At 37.6% G+C, this 22,554-nt stretch overlaps 1 protein-coding gene across 2 annotated transcripts in view; it reads left to right on the top strand.

Annotated features, from left to right (window-relative positions):
* Positions 1 to 21,618, top strand: part of LOC119774940 (A disintegrin and metalloproteinase with thrombospondin motifs 14) — an 89,432-nt gene extending 67,814 nt beyond the window's left edge. For both annotated transcript variants that reach the window (XM_038272726.1, XM_038272725.1), the window contains exons 12-22: positions 2,196 to 2,368; positions 2,502 to 2,635; positions 5,609 to 5,732; positions 5,821 to 5,901; positions 9,498 to 9,661; positions 9,736 to 9,901; positions 10,461 to 10,593; positions 10,692 to 10,899; positions 12,160 to 12,289; positions 15,094 to 15,150; positions 19,774 to 21,618. In XM_038272726.1, the coding sequence (XP_038128654.1) occupies positions 2,196 to 2,368; positions 2,502 to 2,635; positions 5,609 to 5,732; positions 5,821 to 5,901; positions 9,498 to 9,661; positions 9,736 to 9,901; positions 10,461 to 10,593; positions 10,692 to 10,899; positions 12,160 to 12,289; positions 15,094 to 15,150; positions 19,774 to 20,330 (1,927 nt within the window). In that variant the 3' untranslated portion in view covers positions 20,331 to 21,618. The remainder of the gene's footprint in view (positions 1 to 2,195; positions 2,369 to 2,501; positions 2,636 to 5,608; positions 5,733 to 5,820; positions 5,902 to 9,497; positions 9,662 to 9,735; positions 9,902 to 10,460; positions 10,594 to 10,691; positions 10,900 to 12,159; positions 12,290 to 15,093; positions 15,151 to 19,773) is intronic.
* The last annotated feature ends 936 nt before the right edge of the window (positions 21,619 to 22,554 follow it).

Raw genomic sequence — 22,554 nt, 5'->3', positions numbered from 1 at the left:
GTACCCCGCCTTACGCCCGTAGACAGCTGGAGATAGGAACCCTCGCGACCCCCGCTTGGGTGGATATTTAGAAATCCCCGTCATAGCCCAATCCACACTTTTTTTTTTTTCTTTCAATTTGATAAAGCTTTGTGCTTTTTCATCTTTTGGAGTTTGTTCCAGATTAGTGCAGCATAAGAACTAAAAGCTGCTTCAACTTTTATGGTTCTGGTTCTTTGTATGCAAAGCAGATTTGATTCAGAAGAGCTGAGAGGTCTGGGTGGTTGATACACTGACAGCAAGTCTGTAATGTAATCTAGTGCTAAGCCATTCAATGATTTATAGACCAACAGAAGTATTTTAAAGTCTATTCTCTTAGATATGTGGAGCCAGTGTAAAAATTTTAGCACTGGGGTGGTGGGCTCCACTTTCTTAGTTTTAGTGAGGGTAGCTGTATTCTGGATTAGCTGCAGCTCTCTGATCATTTTTTAGGCAGACTTGTGAAGACAACATTGAGGTTATCAATTCTACTAAAGATAAACAGAAAATACATTTTTAAGCCTGATTGGTTGTTTCTAGCTGAATTAACTGAAGCTGTGTTTTGATTCACATGAAGATAATTTTGGCACATCCATGCAGTAAATTTTTTCAAGTCACCATATGCAAAGTTTTGATAGCTTATCTTGTTATTTCTTAAAAGACACTTGATAACTATGGATTAGCTAGAAGGATCCAAAACCTTTTTTATTTTTGGCAAAATTTATATAATACCACATCAAACTAAAGGTTAGCAAATTTATTAAAGTCAAAGTGAACCAGGAACCCAGTCAGCAGTGGAGACAGGAACCTCTTGTCAGAATCTTTGGCAACCAGGAAACTGAGCTTTGGTTTTGCAGCAACACTCTGAATAATACTTGATTTAATGGTGATGCCACTGCTGGCTTGTACCACTTTAATGGAGAGGGCACTGCTCACAAGAGCAGATTGGGCCAGAAGTACAACCAGATACTCAGAGACAGATTCACCGTCTTGAAGTCAAAGGGGAATAAAAGGAACTTGGTTGTGGGAAAAAAAGCAAAAGCAAGGCTAGAATCAGGCATCGAAATAACAAAAGACATCTACTAGCTACTCCATCTTCTCCAAATAATCTGGCAACAGTAACTGATTTGAGGTCTGGTTAAATAGAGAGGGGAGCAGGTGGTAAGCATGAGCATTGATGAGAAGGGAGGAGCTGCACAGGTGGGAAGAATGAGTGATAATAATGCCAGGAGCAGACCTGAAAGTCAACTATCAATTGAGCATGTCACAAATCCTGACTTCCTGAAAGAGCTGCAAGAAGCAACACAAAAAATAAATAAATAAATAAATAAGCAAACCAATATGCCCATGCAGAATGGTGGTGGGAAGGTTTTTCTTAAAAGAGGAACATTATATTTGGTTACTTGTTTTTATTAATTCTTTTCTTTCCCCTTCTAAATAACTTATAGAAGCAGTAGGTGGAGGTAATGAGATGAGGATAGAACGAATGGGGAGTATATATGATGTATATGATGAGGAAATGGACTGTTAAATAGGGAAAACAGAAAACATGCACAGTCTGAAAGTCCCAAATTATTATTTTTTTTCCTTTAGACCGGGTATTCTCAAAGAAAAACTGCAAAGTAATTTAAGAGATGCAAGAAGAACAAAAACTGTACTAGGAACAGGTTTTAACATAGAAATCAAAGGTTTTTCAAATTTTATTTAAAGTTACTCCAGAGGATGGGGTTCCTGGATGATGATATTTTAAACTGTTTGCTTCACTATAGACCAGAGGTGGGTAGTAGCTACTGTCGTTACATTCATTCAGCTTTGCATACTTGAGTCATTTTTGACAAATCTATACTTTTAGGAGTAGTTTATTTGCACCGTAATTTCACTTTTGTATGAGTACTCATTCTAGTGCTTCTCTTAAGTAGGACTACAGTGCTCTGCCCTCTCTTATGGATACTCAGTAACATTAAAGCAAATTCAAATTGAAATATGTGTGTTCTGATATTGCTAGTTAATAAGAAATATTTGGGGTTTTAAGTCAAATCTTTGTTTCAACTACTAAAAATAAGTCAAGTCAAATTTAATAAAATAAAAATAGATTAGAAATAGAATTACTCTAAATACAGCTGCTATTAGACCTTGTTGAGTAATGTTATGTCGCTTTTGTTGATGTCGTGAGTCAGGCCTGCCTACGGTGGTCGGGACTGCTCAGGCTCTGCTTTTGACTACCAGATGTGCAACACGGAGGAGTGCGCTGGCCCTTATGAAGATTTCCGTGCTCAGCAATGCATCCAGCGGAGCAACAAATACCACAACAACAAAAAGCACACCTGGCTGCCGTACGAGCACCCGGATGGTAAGCCTTTAAATGTATTCTGAAGTTTGGAGATAAAGCCCTCTTACGAAAGAATTTATTTAAGTAGAATTTAGTTAAGTAATTTGATAAACTACTGTATGGTCTGTACGACTGTTTGTTGCTGTGTTCCCAGAGGCCCGTAAATGTGAACTAAGCTGTAAGTCGAAAGACACCGGAGAGGTGGTGTTTATGAACCAGGTGATGCACGATGGGACGAGGTGCAGTTACACAGACCCCTTCAGCGTCTGTGCTCGAGGAGAGTGTCTGGTGAGTCTTAGGTGTAACAGTTACCTTAAAAAACAGTCATGTGCCATAAAACGACTTAGAAAATGTTATTAGGAATTTGGGTCTTTACAAGTTGAAGTTGTCCCTACAATGATTTCTGGGTGTTACATTTTGTTGGATTTTGAAAACTTGATAACTTTTGACGATATTAAAGCTTATAGAGATGCATATTTAACATAAAATGCAGTAATTGTGATTTTTAAAAAAAAACCCTTTATATGCTCTAGATTTTAGTACACATAAGAAACGGAAAGAGATTAAACGTATAGTGGAGGATGTTCTTTTTCTGGGTGGATCATCAAAATAACTGGTCCTCCCAATTGTTAATGATTCTGGCGATATGTTTACGTAAGGCCATCCTACGTGCTCGTCCGCATTTTCACTTTCCGGCGGTGAGTCTGACATAGTGGAAAAATGAGGAAAGTAAGCTTGTATAAGCGATGCAAACAGCAACTTTTAAACAGAACGTACACAGGGAGAAATGGGTTTGTGCATGCACTCGCACATAGCGGGTATAGGGTTTTGCATGTGCGGTTTTTATTGTTTTTTTAAAGTGGAGAGGAAAAAATTCGCAAAAATCCTGCACTATACCTTTAAGTAACAAAACAAACTGATTGGAGCACTGGTAAGGTATAATTGTTCAAAGAACAGTGACATTTTAAATAATATGTTTTCAAGTTTCTCCTTGTCTGTATCCATACCCTTTAGACCAACATTTTATGTTCTATAAGTCCAAGAAAAATGGTTCATCTTCCATTTTTGTGTATCTCCTCTATAAGGTCAAGCAATTGATAAGCCTGAAGAGGATCTTATATAAGCCTGATTCTCATTGTAGCATCGTTTGTTGCAATTACAGGAATATTTGTCCTCCTTCTGAATCACCGCTATGGGTAGTAAAGCCGGTAGAAAAATCTTAGGCTAGGCTAGGAGAAAAGTAAAAAAAAAATATGGGTGTAAGAACTGTTTGAATGAATGCACCTTCTCCAACATTGTTGATTCTACCCCTGATAGTTTTGAACAAATATTAGGTGATAAAAGTCTGATATGGGTTTTCCAACTACAGTAAATTCCATCTAGCTTTTAAGCTTATTGATAGTTTTTGTGTGCTGCACATTATAAAGCAGAGTGTCTGGCATTTTGACCTCCATCTCCTGCTTACAGTGTTATCATTTAGTTTTTGTAATATTAGAGACCGTTCTGTTGAGTAGATATTTATAAGCATCAGAAAATACTTTGATCAAATCAATCTTGGGGCAAGACCACTTTCTTTATCTTAATATTGACTTAATTGTATATATCTAAACAGATCTTTGTTTTTAAATAAATTAAGTATTCAGTTTTTCAAATTATGTAAAGGGTCCTTAAACATACACAAGGCAGTTAAACACTTTTTAGTAAAAATGTATTTCCATTTCTGCTTCAACATCCAGGGAGCGCCAAAAAACTACATTTCTCAAATATGCTGCAAAATAATAATTCTTCAATTTAGGGGGCTCTAGAACACTATGTTCTTAATAAGTTTGGAGTTTTTTAAATCCAACACTTGGTCTAGTTTTGCCCAGATGGATTCATTTTTGTTCTCCAACTTACCATTGATTTATTGCCTCACTTAATATGGCTTGCTTTTAATTTCCAGGTACAGTTTATCCATATTGTTTTTGTTGTCCCCCTGAATCTCCACTTTCAGATTCATTATGGTTATGATTATCTCTGAGTAAGAGGCGCTGTAGCTTTTGTAGCAGAAGAATTTTTATCTTGAGGTTTCGGCATCTTCCCACTCCTTTATGTTCTTATCCATTTAAATTGAGTTAAATGTTGAAAAAGTCCTGAAATAGCAAGTTTAGAAGGGATGTTCAGATATAAGTTAATAGAGTTGAATGTGGAATAATGCTGCCTTCAGGTGCTCTGGTAAAGATGATCCTTACTGCTTGTAAAACAAACAATGACGGCCATTTCACAAACGACACAAATTTAAATGGTTATACATTTTTAAAACAATAATTTTCATAGCATTGTGGAGGCTACAAACACAACAGGGGAGAACGCTTAATTATGCAGTACCAGTCACTTCCTGCTTCCTTCCTGCTTCGCCATGTTTAAATAGTCATAGGTGACCTCATCTTGGCAACTCAGGTATCATAGAATTTCCCCAGCTTTCCAGTAGAAATGACAACATGAGTGGGTGTTCATGTGTAATTTTCATGTCAGGTTTTTGTATTTACCTTAAATATGATACCACATGAAGAAGTAATAAGTAAGAAGTGTGTCTGGGTTTGATACGTTGAGGGGCCCTGGAAAAATAGCACTTTTTTGATGGGGCTAACTGCTCCTTCTGGGACCTGATGCTGGACACCATGAGGAGAAGTGCTGTTAGGGTCAGGGGTCATGTTTAGGATGATGGTAAGAGTTGAGTTTAGGTAGGGTTAGTTATCAACCCCTAATGGTTAGGTTTAGCCTAGAGGTCATGTTTAAGTTATAGAAATAGGTTAGAAAATAACAGAAATCAATGGAGAGGCCCCGTAAAGATAGTCAGGTTTATTTGTATGTGTGTATGAACTGGTATTTGTTCACAAATTGCCTCAACCGTTATTGATGTCCTTTCGATTATTGTTCTCATTCTGTGGTTCATCACATATCTTAATGTAAACTGCAAAACTGTGATTTAGCTCTCCTCCAGTGAGTAGACACTATTTGTATTTTATTCGGGTTTTCACCTTGAACATAACGTTTGAGGTTTTAATCTTTGTATGAAAAGGCTCAATGTTTTGTTTAGGCTACATTTTACGTTATCTCTGCCTTTTTCCCTGAAAATCGTCACATTAAAAAGGCACCATGAAAGCCAAATAAGAGAAAGAATCACACATGACATAATTTTCATAATCATAATATTGACATAATCTTGGTGTGTCTAAAAGTTGCTGATTTGATTGTCTGTCTGGGTCTCTTGCTTTGCAGCATGTAGGCTGCGACAAAGAGGTCGGCTCGTACAAAGAAGAGGATAAATGTGGAGTTTGTGAGGGGGATAACTCTCACTGTCGTACTGTGAAGCTGACACTCACTAAGACCCCTAAAAAGAACGGTAAACCTAAAGTTACAACCAATTATTGCAGCAATAAGCCCAAATAGTTTGCTTCTCTTGCCTGACCTGTTTTGTTTGTCATTTTAAGGAATGCTTAAAATGTTTGACATCCCAATGGGAGCCCGACACATAATTATTGAAGAAAACAATACCTCCCCTCACATAATTGGTGAGTACTTTATATATAATAACTTTTATTCTGCTTTAAACATTGGTAATAATGTTGGTCTAGATTATGCAAAATGAAAATATTGAATAAAAAAGAAATTTAAAACATCTATAGTCCGCAATACTCAATTATATATGTTTTATTTATATATATATATATATATATCTTTTACTAAATTGCAATTACAAAACTTTGCTAAATTGTTTTATTTATTTATTAAAAAATAAGAAAAGTTTGGGCTACATTAATATTACAACCACCTTCCCCTCCCCCTCCTACTAACTTTTCTTTCATGGGACTCACATGAAGCACTGTTATGTTTTTATTAGATTATTGTCGGTCGTCCATTGTTTGCAATATTTTTCTATGAACTGACTGTTGAGATGAAGTGGGGAGGTAAATCCAGCTGTTTGCCCTGTAAATCTTATTTATCTTTGTTATAATTTGTCTTTCTTTTTTTAAGCAATTATTATCACAATTACAATCTTTAAAACTCCATCTTTACTTTTACAGCCCCTCTCTCTCACTGCCAGTAGTACACGCAATTTGCACATTTAAATGGGGTGAAACCACATCTTCATAGATCACCTACAATGCCCCAAATTATTGCACCTGCATTAAAACATTATTTTTTTCTTATGAACCTTAGTGTTCCTTCTTTTGTTTTTGTTTTTTTTTTTAAATCAGGCCCCATGCCTTGACTGATTTGCAGTTGTGCCACATTATTTCCATTTTTTAGACCTCTGTGATATGGACAAAGCATGGTATATTGTTTTATATCTGAAGGCTTTAAACTTTTACCCTTGAAGTGACTAAATTTTTCTTGTTTTCTGTATTATGCTGTTTGTCTAATTCTGTCTTACAAATGCCTAAGGCCTACACTGAACAGCTACATTTATTCTGAGACTAAATCCCTCAAGAGGGTCTTCACTTGATAATTTGGCAATTTTTACATTAAAAGCATTTGGTTGAACTGTACAGTATGTTTTGCTTTTAAAAATAGGAATCAGAAAAAGAAAAGCATTACATCCGTTAATTGTTTTTATGAATGTTTTATTTCTTCTTGTTCTAGTTCTTCTAGTATTAACCTCTTGTGGGACAGATAACACAGAAACTTAATATTAAATGATTTAATTATAGATTTTATCTCATCATCCAAAGTCAGGTATTTTTATGTTACATCATTCTGCTAATATTTTACCTAAAGAAAAAAAAGCAGAAAAAATGTATTAAGCTTTATACTGACCTGGAGTTTTCTGTATTTTTAAATCAGTGCTTAGTAGATGACTCTTTAAACTATGTCTCATTGTTGTTGTAGGGAGAAATTAAGGTCATCTGGACACACCTGGATTGTGTACACTGATCATTTTGTCCATTCATAAAAAACACAACATTTTGTTTTTCTTCTGAAACTATAAACCATACCTTACTTGCACTCAGCAAAGGTCATCTTGAGGTCAGAAACAACAGAATAACTTTTTCCCTTAGTGGACCTTCTCAGGAGCCTTTTCTTGCCTTCCCTGAAGATTTTTTTTTTATTAACAGTGAAAAGCACCGTAACAGACATTATGAAAACCCAGGACAGACATTGGAAGCTATTTATTTACAGCTTTACTATAATTACAGCCAATTAGAACAAAATCAACAAAAGCATATTTGATCCACAAGGGCTTTAGCGGGTCATCGTTACAGGCCGAGCTGTCACTTTTAACATGATTTAGCGGAACCTTTACATTTATAAAAGGAGATCTGGTCAAAGTGCTGATTTTCACACTGGGGGACTCCTGCCTATGACAGAGCCGTGTTCGGAGCAATCTGTACAGCAAACCGTACAAAAAGCACAGAGGTTATAAAAATGACTACAGCTGTTTTAACCTTCATTACAGATTGAAATTGTGATGCCTAACAACATCTAAAAAAGACATACAATAGGTTGTTGGAAAGGTATCACTCTAGTTTCCAAGGATACCAGCAATGAGGGGAAAAGTAACAACATATCTGTGTCATGAAGCATTTTTCCAGAATGCTTTTAATTGAGCCTTGAATTGTATCTTCTGTTGTAAGTGTTGTAAGAATAAGTTAATTGTGAAAACATATTAGCAACTTGTTTTAGGAGTTTAAGGCTTCTTTGAGGGATTTCTGAAACCAGAAATGTCTGACCAAGTTTAACAAAAGATGAAAAGTGGGTGCAACTCCCTCTGGCAGGTACAAGGCCTATTGGTTAAAAGTGTAGCCATGTTATATTTCTGTAAAAAAAAAAAAAAACTAAAACCAAGCAGAACTATTCTGTTACTAGCAAATACAAACAGGAACACAACATCAAGTTAGGAACCAGCCACTCTACATTATATATTTATAATATTTGTTAGTATTAAGACTGTAGAATAGAAATAAGAATAGCATTGTTACAAGTAATATTAGTATTAAAAAGGACATTTACTAACACATCCATCCAATCAGCAGAATAATTGAAATTTTTCAGCATTTTTAGATAATGTTATTTTACATTGCATTCTGAGCGCTGTTTGAGTGTTATCCCTTTTGGAATTAAATATTTTATCACACAGGATATTGGATTTTTCTTTATTTTTTCTCACACTGCTCAGAGGTGCTAACTGACTTTGCTGCATTCATTCCTTGTTTACCCCTGTGCAAATAAGCCCTTTCATACCAATGATGTTTTGTGTAAATACAGAAAACAAAGCGTAAAACTCAAAAATAACTCAATTATAAGCCGTAATCTTTCAGAAAAAAACAACTTTTGTATTCAACCACATAGAGCTAATGGTGTATGCATTTAAAAATCTCAAATAACGTGACTATGCACCTCTAAGGGCTTAATACTATACATCGTTATGCTGATATCCAAATAGGCAGGCAAACTTTTGGTCTCAAGGGCACGTCAACATGTGACAGAGGAGGAATCTGAAATCAAACCTGAAATTTTTCAGCTACAAGACAAAAGCTTTTTTAAATACTTTGTTTCATAATTCAACACACAACTGATAACAATCCTGTCTTTCCATCGCAGATCCAATTTTCAGCCTAGAGCTATAAAGTTTATGTTTGGTCAAATAGTTAAGTTCATAGCTAATGCCATATGGATCTCAGATGAAATTATGGAGCAGGTCAGGTAGATGAATATGCTAGTGCATAAACTAATTAGAGTGCAATACTTACGGTAGTTAATCACTGCATCTTTTCATTCATACTGATTTCTGAATATTAAAATTTGAGTGCTATCTATATTCAGTCTGCAAAAAAAAAACACGTTTAAAAACATATTTTCTTTTAGGTTGGATAATTTATGTTACTTAAGACATGATTAATAACATATTGATTTGAGAGGCATTTACTAGAGTCTTCTCTGTCTCTACATTGTCTTCCTTGCTTTTAGAGGCTATTGAGAGGGGCAGATGGTACTTAACTTGAAGGAATTAGCGTCGGATCATCACAATAGTTGTAATGTGAGAATACACGCAGTGAGGCTTCCCCCTTTGAGAAAATATAAAAGATATTCAAATAAAGTCACTTGGCAGGGATATTTTTCTTCTCTTTGCATTTTAATTAAATGACCTTTTCCCTTCAATACTTAGCTGTAAAGAATCAAGTTACCGGGCACTTCATATTAAATGAAAAAAGCGAAGATGCTGAATCAAAGACCTTCATCGAAAATGGTTTACAGTGGGAATACTCCATTGATGGAGAGAGGGAGACATTAAAAACAACTGGTCCTCTGCATGAAGGCATTGTAGTTCTGGTAAGTAACTAAAAATTACTTTAAATTTTATCTGCTTTAATAGTTTATCAATAACCTAGCCTATCTTGTTGCAGGTCATTCCACTGGAAGAAGATGTCAAAATTAGTTTGACTTATAAGTACATAATACATGAGGACCTGTTGCCATTGATCACCAACAACAATGTGCTTCTTTCTGAGCTGGATACGTACGAGTGGGCACTGAAAAGCTGGTCTCAGTGCTCCAAACCTTGTGGCGGAGGTAAGTTTGTGTATGTGGAACAGATCAACCAGTTGCAAATTGCACTGGTTTAAAGCAGCTTCTTATTTTAAAAACAGAGAATCTCAGAACACAGGTTATGATTATCCCAATCAAAATGAGATCAGAATTCAGTTGCATTTGCTGCCTATTCTGATTTAAGGAACACTGATATGGTATATTTTTGTATTAAACACAGAGTAGAGCTATGAATGAACCAAGCAGGTTATATGGGTAAAAGCTTATGTTAGAAGAAAATGCTACTTTGAACTTGAGTCATTTTGTTTTCAAATGACTGATTTAGATTTAAAGCTTAATTCTAAGCTGGCTACCAGGTGCACACATGTAGCAACTGGCAAAAGGAGCCGCAACACACGTGATGCAAAGACATGCAAGCACATAAAAAAAAATATCCTAAAGAAAAAGCTCACACAAGGTAGACACACATCTATAGAGGCCTTCTACAGCCGTTCATTAGGGGGTGGTTCTAATGTAATATGTTCTCAGATTTCTGGACTTTTTATACTTCCTTAAGCTTTTACTTCCTCTTACTTATTTATAGGTATACAGTACACAAAATATGGATGCAGGAGGAAGAGTGATGGTCGTTTAGTCCATAGAAACTTTTGTGAAACCAGTAAAAAGCCTAAACCTATCCGCAAACGCTGCAATGTTCAAGAGTGCAACCAGCCCACGTAAGTGAATGTCGGTGACATCACAAACATGCATTGTGAATTTATATAAATTTTCAAAATGTGAAACCCTTTTTTAAAACGATCTGTTGTATTGATAGGTGGATAATGGAAGACTGGAGCCCATGCAGTAAAACCTGCGGGAAGGTCGGCTACCAGACCAGAGTGGTGCAGTGCATGCAGCCACTCAACAATGGCACCAGCCGGACTGTCCACAGTAAACACTGCACAGGCAATCGGCCAGAGATAAGGAGAGTGTGTAACTACACCGCATGCCCCTCCCAGTGGAGGACTGGGGCATGGTCTGAGGTAAAAGAATATTAAAAATGTGGTCACTTTTAAATAAATGTTCTAAAAAGAGATAAAACAATTTGGATACAAAAGAGATTGGATAAAAATCGTTGGGCTTTTTTTCCTATCTTGTAAAATTCCTTCCTAATTTGGTGTATTTGCATTTTCACTGTCATGTGAAGGTATTCAGCCCCCTTGACCTTTTTGACCTTTTGCCACATTTCAGGCCTCAAACATAAAGGTATAAAATTTTATTTTTTTGTGAAGAATCAACAAAAAGTTTGACACGATCATGAAGTGGAACGAAATTTATTTGATATATTAAACTTTTTCAGAAATAAAAAAAAATGAAAAATTGAGTGTACAATATTATTCAGCCACCTTAGGTTAACAGTGGTTAGGGCTTCAAGTCATTTGGGCTCTGTCTCTTATGGTTTTGCACTTCGAAAGACTGCAATTTTCGCCCATTCTTTGCAAAAAAAAGCTGGAGCTCAGTGAAGTTGGATAGAGAGCGTTTGTGAACAGCAGGCTTCAGTTCTTCCCACAGATACTCGACTGGATTTAGGTCTGGACTTTGACTTGGCCATTCCATTGTAGATTATGTTTTATGTTTTGGATCATTGTCTTGTTGGAAGATTAATCTCCATACAAGTCTCAGGTCTCCAGAATGTTCCTGTATTTGGCTCCCTTCCCTGTCCCTGCTGAGGAAAAGAAGGCCCAAACCATAATGCTGCCACCACCATGTCTGATAGTGGGGATGGTGTGTCCAAGGTGATGAGCTGTGTTGCTTTTGTGCCAAACATGTTTTCAATTGATGCCAAAAAGTTTGATTTTGGTTTCATCTGACTAGAGCACCTTCTTCCACATGTTTGCCGTGTCTCCCAGTTGGCTTGTGGCAAACTTTGAACATGAGTTTTTATGGATATCTTTTAGTATTGTCTTTCTTCCATAAAAAAAAAAGCCAGATTTGTACAGTATACGACCGATTGTTGTCCTATGGACATTTGGCCATTTTTTTAAAGTTTGAAATATCCAATAAATGGTGTTTTACTTCATGATTGTGTCCCATTTTTGTTGATTCTTCACATAAAATTACAGTTTTATATCTCGATCTTTGAAGTCTGAAATGTGGAAAAAAAAAGAGGAAAGCAGTGTTGACTTCAACATTTTACTGAGATCATATATTTAAAAAAAATTGATAATGCATTGAATTACCTTAATTTTAGAATAAACCTAACTGTCTGCTTATTCTTTTCGTTTTCGACTTTTGTTTGGCAGTGCTCAGTGACATGCGGCGAAGGGATTCAGGAAAGGCAGGTGGCCTGCAAGGCCAGCGACAGTACCTTGACAGAATGCGAGGGAGATAAGCCGGAAACAGTCATTATCTGCAAGCTAAGTCCATGTCCAGGTGAGATTCTCTAAAATTTTAACAAGAACATAGATTTGCCAAACTAAGACAAATTTTGGGGGGAACCATTTATTGCTATTGCAGTTTCAGACACAGTAATATTTTTTTAGTATTGAATTCAGGTTTATTGGATACTCGCAACCTTCTCAGATATATATATATATATAAATATATATATATATATACATACATACAACATATATGTATATATATATATATACATACATACAACATATATGTATATATATATATACATACATACAACATATATATATATATATATATACATATATACATACAACATATATATATATATATAAATACATACAACATATATATATATACATACATACATAAAACATATATATATATATATATATATATATATATATATATATATATATATATATATATATATATATATATAAAATATATATATATATATATATATATATATATATATATATATATATATATATATATATATATATATATACACTATATTGCCAAAAGTATTTGCTCACCCATCCAAATTATTGGAATCAGGTGTTCCAATCACTTCCATGGCCACAGGTGTATAAATTCAAGCACCTAGGCATGCAGACTGTTTTTACAAACATTTGTGAAAGAATGGGTCGCTCTCAGGAGCTCAGTGAATTCCAGCGTGGAACTGTGATAGGATGCCACCTGTGCAACAAATCCAGTCGTGAAATTTCCTCGCTCCTAAATATTCCACAGTCAACTGTCAGCTGTATTATAAGAAAATGGAAGTGTTTGGGAACGACAGCAACTCAGCCACGAAGTGGTAGGCCACGTAAACTGACGGAGCGGGGTCAGCGGATGCTGACGCGCATAGTGCGAAGAGGTCGCCAACTTTCTGCAGAGTCAATCACTACAGACCTCCAAACTTCATGTAGCTCAAGAACAGTGCGCAGAGAGCTTCATGGAATGGGTTTCCATGGGCGAGCAGCTGCATCCAAGCCATACATCACCAAGTGCAATGCAAAGCGTCGGATGCGGTGGTGTAAAGCACGCCGCCACTGGACTCTAGAGCAGTGGAGACGCGTTCTCTGGAGTGACGAATCGCGCTTCTCCATCTGGCAATCTGATGGACGGGTCTGGGTTTGGCGGTTGCCAGGAGAACGGTACTTGTCTGACTGCATTGTGCCAAGTGTAAAGTTTGTTTGAGGGGGGATTATGGTGTGGGGTTGTTTTTCAGGAGCTGGGCTTGGCCCCTTAGTTCCAGTGAAAGGAACTCTGAATGCTTCAGCATACCAAGACATTTTGGACAATTCCATGCTCCCAACTTTGTGGGAACAGTTTGGAGCTGGCCCCTTCCTCTTCCAACATGACTGTGCACCAGTGCACAAAGCAAGGTCCATAAAGACATGGATGACAGAGTCTGGTGTGGATGAACTTGACTGGCCTGCACAGAGTCCTGACCTCAACCCGATAGAACACCTTTGGGATGAATTAGAGCGGAGACTGAGAGCCAGGCCTTCTCGTCCAACATCAGTGTGCGACCTCACAAATGCGCTTCTGGAAGAATGGTCAAAAATTCCCATAAACACACTCCTAAACCTTGTGGACAGCCTTCCCAGAAGAGTTGAAGCTGTTCTAGCTGCAAAGGGTGGACCGACGTCATATTGAACCCTATGGATTAGGAACGGGATGTCACTTAAGCTCATATGTGAGTCAAGGCAGGTGAGCAAATACTTTTGGCAATATAGTGTATATATATGTTGTGAAACATAGTAGAAGGGTTAATGTATTAATTAATTGACCTAATATTTTATCTCCCTGGAAACAATGTAGAGGTAGATAACTTTTACTAGCAGTGATATGAAATGCATTTCTCCGAATAGCATGCCAGACTTTACCTGTCGAGTAGAAACTTCACAACCAATGCATCAGTGGGAAGTCCGACCAGTGCTTTCAGTGTACGCCACCGCGTGAAAGAATCTCCCAAAAACACTCTAGTCTTGTTTCTTTCTAAGGTCTTTCTCTTCTTCTCATACACTTCATAGACACCTTTTCTCCTACGGTCCTCAGCCATTTTCAAAGAACCGTGGTGAGAAAGGTGAGCTTTAATCACTGATTAAAACCAAAGCTCACCACATAAAAGCTAGACAGCTAGCAGCGGACGAACATGTAGGACCACATTATGTACAGTAAACATATCACCAGAATGATTGACATTTTGGAGGACCACTTATTTTGATGATCCAGCAAAAAAAAACTCATCAGGCCGTTTCTGAAACATTCAACTTTTCCTTTTTTTCTCATGGCCACTTCGTGTGTCTAAGGTGAAAAAGGCAGTGGAGGTGTATGAAAGTAAGCACAGTAAAAAAAAAAACTGTTAGTGCTGGAGTTTTAGTTTGCCCAGCTAAATTCTGGAAATTCAATCAGCACTCTTATTTTCCGGAAACCTTCTGTCCTTCCCTTGAGAGGCTCCTGTTATAGAGGGAGTGGTTTGTTTTTTATGATTTTCTATTTGTGGGATGACTCACTCCAGGAGCTCCAAACACTCCTAAATTTGCAATACACTTTGTAGGTGCAACTTCTAACAAGACATTTTAGGTTCTTCAACACAGATTTTCTCCAGTGATGACCAACTGCAGTTTACGTTTTATTGCCTGGCCTCAGGTTTATCACAGAACACATCTCTTCTGCTTTTCCTAAAAATTGCAAAGGAATTTATTTATTACATTTTTGGCATGTTCAACAGTTTATCATTTATTTTGGTTTCACTTTGTTTTTGTTGTCCTGGTCTTATATCTACTGTCTTATTTTCAAAACTACAGATAATTCTACAATAAAGGATGAAGCTGCAATCCACGATGTTTCTCCACGATCTTCTAGTAAGTTGATTTGAAGTCTTTTCCAAAAATACAATCACTTTTATAAGCCTGCATATATATCAAGATGCAGTTTTTTAAAAAAAAAATCCTTCATCGTTTCTAAAGCTCTACCTAGCTGATTAAACGTAAAATTTCTCTGCAAGAATTGGCAAGTATAGCATTTAATAGGTGTGTTCAGGCAATCATTTTAGCAATTAATAATTATTCCGATTGGGAGCAGAGGCAATGTGTGTGAGAGGTGTGTATTTTCCCTGCTGAAAACTTCTCAATTAGAGAATATAGGATTTCTACCTTCCCAAGATAAAAAATATAAAGCTTGCAATTAAAAATCTACACAAAGGGTAACATTCTAAATAATTAGGTTTACATGAAAAGCCAGTCTAAGGAGGATTTGTATTTCTTGTTTCTGAAAGGAAAAGTTAAAGTTTGCTGTTTAATCATTACTCCATTGCTCCAAATATTTTTCTTTAAATTGTGGAAAACAGTTTAACATGTATACCTACATTAACCCAAAATGTCAAAACATCTGACAATGATGAAACATTGCAATTTGTATTCTAGCTCTCACAGTTTTTACCACATACGTCATGTACAATTTAAAGTATATTAGCTTACAGTCGCTACAGGTGAATTCAGACATCGGGAAATTCCTGAGGCCCTAGCCTTTGACAGCTTTCTCTTAAGTTGGGCATACACTGTGCAATTTTTTCAATCATTGTGCGCAGCTACAGCTCACACTGTACGACGAAACCCTGCAATTTCGTCATACAGTGAGTTCACAGCTCAAGATGTATGTGAAGCACGTACTTTGATGCGATCTACCTGCTCACATAGTACGTCTAAAAACCACGTCGGACTCAGCTACGCAGTGAGATGGAGCTACTCTGACTCGTCTATCTGTAAGCCAAATGAGTAGAAGAGGTATATGAAGCTCACTAGAGTGAAACACGCTGCCTTGGCAATTTGTGCAATTTTGTGATGAAAGCCCTAAAAAGCAAAGGCGACGAAGTATTTGGACAAAGATATGGCTGAGCAAACGTGACTACTACGATCTGTCAATTTTGCAGAAACAACTCCATTTCAGTCACACTCCCGGCCATGCTTCTGTGTTTACTTCTGAGAGGAAGAAGTAAAAGAAGAATGCTTGTTTACGCATGCCCACTGAGCAATTTGCGCACGATGACCTCATGATTCCTGATCGGGAGGTGGTCGTGAGAAGCTGATTGCCTCTCGTTACCCCCTGTATCCTAGACGACGCGTGACGCACGATCAGGCTGAAAGTCGGCCCGATCGGAAAATTCTCGCACGACTGGAAAGTCTCCCCAAAAAGGGCAAAAAAATTGCACAGTGTACGCCCGTCTTTTCGATTTCCACTGCTACCACAGAGTGGTAGCGTAACTAGCTTAGCTCAGGGTTTGCTCCCTTTAGATATGCAGATGCAGCTTGCTGAGATTTAGTTTAGTACAGATAGAGCTTTGATGACTGACAGACAATTACATGAAGCAAGAAGTAGCCGGGTTTAACATATTCAGAACTCAATACCTAAAGAACATTAATTTAAATAGATACCAGGACAGCAGAGGGTTTAGTGGCAAAGGGTTGTGGTAAGTGTGAAAAGGGAATAGTACTATTTGATATGCAAGTGCCAATAAGGGATAAGTAGCCAATTTGATTCTTTGTTTGGTATAGAACAGATGGTGTCCCCTTGGATAAAAACTGGCTGATAGTAAGGTTTTTAGAGCCAGGACATGATTATATGATACTTTTGTGATTGCGTAGCCCGAAGCAACTGCCTGTGAGCTTTGGAGGGAAAGGTGAGGGAAATCAAACTGACTCAGCTGTCTCAAAGAGTTTTTCACCGTAGGCAGGGTGAAACACTGGTGTGGAGGAGGATGTAAGGATGGTTCAATTGGGGGAACAGAAAATGAATGAGTCACCATGCTGTTCAGAGTTGAGTCAGACTATAATGAGTCTCGGAAATTAATGTCTGAACAAGCTGAATTTATTAACTTATTTGGTACTTCTAATTTTAGTTAAAACTAGCTATGGAGTGGAACTGCTGCATCCTGTGACTCACAGTGGCATCTGCTGCTGTTAGCTCACAACAGTTAAAGTTAACCTTGAAAACCTACCAGCTAACCACTAGAGATAACAGCTGAAGCTAGTTTTACTAAGCTAACCCACTTAACATGCAGAAAATGTTTCCAAAGAATAATTCTCCATGAAGCACTTTCTGGAAAGGACACGCACCCACTCTGATACTGTACAAATCAGTCACTGATTATACAGCTAAAAGTTTTAAAGTTTGTCTGATCTTTAGTTGTTTTAACTGGTCAGGAGCATGAAAGGCTGATAAAGTTTTAAGATTAGCATGCTTAATGTCACCACTAATGCCATGCTTACTGTCCATTATAAAGGTAAAGAAACTGCAGCCAATGGTCTTTAAACAACACACTTAATGTGAACTTGACATGCGTGTTCAAACACCCAGAGGAAATGGCAGCGGTGATGGCCTCAGGTGCTGAAGTAAAGCAGAAGGGTCAGATAAGGAGTCATGAATTGTAACCAAAGTGGTGAAAGCATGGGGCTGGGCCAATAGGGCAACTGGATTGACAATGGAGAAAGGTCTGGGAATGGTGAATGCCCAGGAGATGAGGAACAGTGTCCTCAGCGTGTTCAGCCAATGGATTGGCTGATTTAAAGATACATTTTACATATGAGAGAACAGCTAGTTGTGACAATGGAGGGGAAAAGGAATAGGAAAAGAAAAGGAAATTTTAACATAAGGGGAAGTTGGAGAGTTAATTGGTAACATAGACCAGTGATGTCCCTGTAGCATGGATGGGAGAGGGATTGGGGCATACTGCCAGGCTGGCATACTGCCAGGCCGGCACTTCTTAGGACAGAGCAGAAAGCAGAACTGAAAGAAGCATAAACATGGCTGTCTCTTCATAATCAAAATCAGCCAGATTGAGGCTGCACTTTGGCTGGAAAGGTGAGGGTGTAGATTGACACTACAGAGCATGGGCACAATCACACAGTTCCATTTTTAATTTTAAGATTTCTATCCAGAAAAATCTGAAGCAATGTTTCCATCTGCATCTTCCTGTACTGGCCAACTGATTTGTAGGGGTTGCCAGCAGGATGTAACTCCTCGAAAAAAGTCAAGTTTTGTTTCTTTTTTTAATTTTCAGTTCTCTGATCAATTGAGAGAAAATTTTAGTGCAGGAGAACATGGGAAGGGCTGATGGTGCTGTAGCACCTGTGGTTGTACAGAGAAGTAATGATACGTTCATGTCTTTACAGTGCATTAATCTCTAATAGGTTAGATTCAAACAGAAAATGTTTCAAATTTAAATCAACTGTACTTTCTATAAGAAAAATAGGTTTGGTAAAGGGATCTGTATCCTCTACATAATTAACACTAGCTACGTTTACATGGACACAACTAATCGGATTGAAGGCCTGATCAGATCAAAAATGTTTCATGTAAACATGTCAGACTGAAGATTCTAATCCGATTCGGTCCGATCGGATCTAAATTTAATTCCGAAAGAGAGAGGTGGTTTTTGCCGATCGCCATTCCGATTGGCGTCCATGTAAACACCCATTCGGATCTTAAGAGTAAAATAATCTTCACTGCGCATGTGTGCGACGTCAGCGTGACGTTTTTCCGCCTTGTCAACAACAGGAAACAACCGGTCGCTCTCGCTCTCGCTGTGAACAACATGGCGGGGGGAGTCTAGGAACGCCGACTTATACACTCAAGTTCATTTAAAGCTGCAGGAAGCAGGAATTTATCCTCCTCCTCTTGCTCTTTTCTCTCTCCACAGCCCACTCGCTCTCCCACGCCAGTTCAATCGCTCATTCTCTACATTTTCTCTCGTACATTTCGCTGCCAAACGCTTTTTTCCTCCTCTCTCCGTTTTTCTTTCCGCTCGCTCCGAGCGCATCGTTTGTCAGGACTCCCAAAAACCAGACGCAGACAGAACTGCCAAGTTTGGCAGGAAGTTCTGCGCATGCTTAAAAGATTTAATCTGATCCAACGCTTGGTACATGTATACACACGTCATGATCGGATCATTTCATTTAGTGTCCATGTAAACGGAGATTTTGCATTTCCGATCAACCAAGGTTTGGATCGGATCGGGGAAATTTTGCGCATGTAAACGTAGCTACTGAGTGATTTAAAACTTCTTATAGAGCTCACTTCTTGAACTGCCTTTAGCATCCTTTAGCATACACCTGAAATAGGGTCGCACAAAAGAGCAGCTATTTCCAATTAAAACATACTTAAGGACAATGAACAAGTTCAAATCACAAAAGTAAAAATGGATCAACTTAGCTGTAATGCATTCAGTGTAAAGTCTTATTCTTGTTTAAGTGTTTGTTATCATCACTGATTTAGAAAATAGCAGCGTTTGAGTCCTGTTTTCTCAGTGACACTATACATCCGTGTGTTCTGTAAGAGTAAACCAGTGTTTATTTGCAATTCAGGAAGGATGGAACTTTTAACTTGAACTCACGCTGAATACAGTATCCTGTCACCAGCTGAATTATTGTGCATCTCTTACATAAAAAGTTTTGCTTTATAACGTTTTTTTTTTTTTTTTCTGTTACTAGATGAGCCATGTTTGGGGGACAAATCAATTTTCTGTCAAATGGAAGTTTTGGCCCGTTACTGTTCCATCCCTGGATACTATAAGCTTTGTTGTGAGTCATGCAACAAAAAGGAAAGCTTCGCAACACACGTTCCTGACTCCAGGTCCAAGACTGGGCCAGAGACTTCTACACGGTCTCATTCTGCCTCAGCCAAGAAATTGTGGCTGGCAACCACCACTCAGGGCCTGCCGCAAACCACTAAAGCCATGAGACAAAGATTGTTCTCCACCACCCCCGTGCCAAACACGGCTGCCACTGCTAAGGTTCCTCCACCAACAGATGCTACTCTGTACCCACACCCCACCAGCGACTCCTTTCCAAATGAAGAGAGGAGAGATTCCCATGCGGATACTCATCTACCTCCAGGGCCACCACAGCCCACACCAGACTTAAGTAGAGGTGTTTTGAAAAGGCACAGTCTTAAGAGTACTTTAGGCCCTGTTGCCATTAGGTCTAAAAAGGACAATTTAGGATCAGAGAGGGACTCGAATCACAGAACCCCTTCGGCTCTGCCATGAACAGTGAGCAATGCTGTGAGTGTAAGTGTACTGATCTGAAGAATCAGCTCACTTCTTCTCTCCCTTTGTTTTTTAACATGTTTTTCTCCATGCCAGTGAACCCTAACAAGCCCAGTGGTGGTTACCTCATCAAAACCTCAGAGCGAAAAGTGTGTAGCCTCTGCACACGCTCTGCCCTCTGGTCATAAAATATGAAGCAGAAGAAAAACAATGTCAAAACAGCGGTGCTGTAAACTAATCAGACTACAGGGCGTGTTCAAAATGTGATGACTGCATAGCTACATTCATGTTTTAATCTGTGCACAGATGTGTAAGCCTCTTTTTTTCAAGTGCTTTAGAACTACTATTGAACTTGGATTGTGAAAATGTTGGTGCATGTGCCCACCATAGTTTCATTAGTGTGCCACCAGAATAATTATTAACCTTTTTCAAAAGAGAATTATAAGGATTACACCAAGAGAAATATAATTATCTCAGCATGTGCCAATTAATCTTTAAAGTGTGCTTTATTGTTTTTTGGCTGGTTTTCTACTGCTCAGTTTAATCTAATAATTGATTCCCCTAAAGATGCACCATGAAAAGCTTTCTTTTTTGCTTGGCAGCCAATATGGATTTTAACTAATTAAAGTCTCTTTGCTAGGGATGCAATTTAATTATCAATTTTCCTAATAGAATTTGAATATTTACTTGGAGGTCAGATTAGTATGACATCATGCGTCAGTTGATCTAGCCTTAGCTTGGAAACCCTGAGTTTTCAGTTTCATAAAGCTGCAGTTTAATCAACTCTAAGTAGGTTCACTCAGAGTTGAACACTGGCGTATCAATTATGAAACGTCATTATTAGTGGAGTCCCGATTCAAGGAGTCACCATGACTACAGAAAACAGGAGGTGCCTATTTCACCCCACTGGAACTAGTTTTATGCAGAAATGAAAGTAATAAATGGAGAATGCATGTGAAAGACAGAGCAACGGCACTACATCTGCAAAGGAAGGGAAAATGATGAAGGAGAAGATTGCTTCTTGAGTTGATGCATATGATTATATAAAGTCTTCTAAGTAGAATGTTTTTACATTTATTAAAAATACTCTCCTCTCAGTTGTCCCATTTGTAGATAACTAAAATAAGATTCTCCCTGGTCAAAATCACCTTGTTGGACCTGTAACAATATAGTTTCTAAATTACATTTTTGCCATCAAAAACTGAATTTCATAAGTACAAAATACAAAATTGGAATTCAATTCGGTTCAGTTTATTTAGATATCGCCAATTCACAACACGTCATCTCAAGGTACTTTACAGTTCAACAGATCATACAGTGATCTGGTGAACTGTATAAGCTTAGGATCTAAGGAAAACCAGTTGATTAAACTAACAGATTCTGCAGAGTTTTTCTAGGTGACCAAAAACTTATTTTTCACCATAATTTACAAATAAATTCTGATCTTTTTTTTTTCTCATTTTGTCTGTTATAGTTGAAGTGTACTTACAATGAAATTACAGACCTCTCTCCTTATTCTAAGTAGGTGAATGTGCACAATCAGTGGCTGACTAGTTATTTTTTGGCCCCACTATATATATGTATATATATGTACTGCTAATAGTAATCATAAGTCACAGGTCATATTACTGACAAAGCAGACATAAGAAATGGCCAGATGAAGAATAACTGAAAAGGTCAGATTCTGTTTGGTCACTTCCTCGTTTGCATCTTTTAGTTATAGACATGAAAAGGGACGAGTAAGCACAGCAAGAACCAATGGAAGTCATAAAATAAAAACATAATTCTTTATGGGATTCGGAAGGTTTGACAGAAGATTTTTGCACACAAGTAATACATTCCCTTAAGTATTTCTAATCTTACTCATATGTTTAAATGAAAAAACAGCGAATAAAACATGTGGAGATATTTGTTGCTTGTTGTTGCCGTTGTTCTCCTAATTCTGCACAAACCAGTAATATCTCTACTTGGATAACTAAAGAGTAGAACTATTTTTCTGTCTCACTACAGAAAACAAATATTTTCAAGGCTCTGAAGACACTAAATAACAGTATCTTACACAGGGTTAGAAGACAGTGTCTTTTTGAAAATTTACACTAATGTCATACCTATCAATTTGTATTATAAAACAGCACATGTGCTCTCATCTAAAGCTAAATGTTAGCCACAATAAAGCTTATGTGAGGTTAAATTTGAGCTTAAATAAGATGATGAAAACACCTGA

The sequence above is a fragment of the Cyprinodon tularosa genome, unplaced genomic scaffold (assembly GCF_016077235.1).
Source record: "Cyprinodon tularosa strain WSP-4 unplaced genomic scaffold, ASM1607723v1 ctg84, whole genome shotgun sequence".
Taxonomy (NCBI): domain Eukaryota; kingdom Metazoa; phylum Chordata; class Actinopteri; order Cyprinodontiformes; family Cyprinodontidae; genus Cyprinodon; species Cyprinodon tularosa.
Note: the sequence above shows the minus strand (reverse complement) of the source record. Positions and strands in the feature narration are given on the sequence as shown.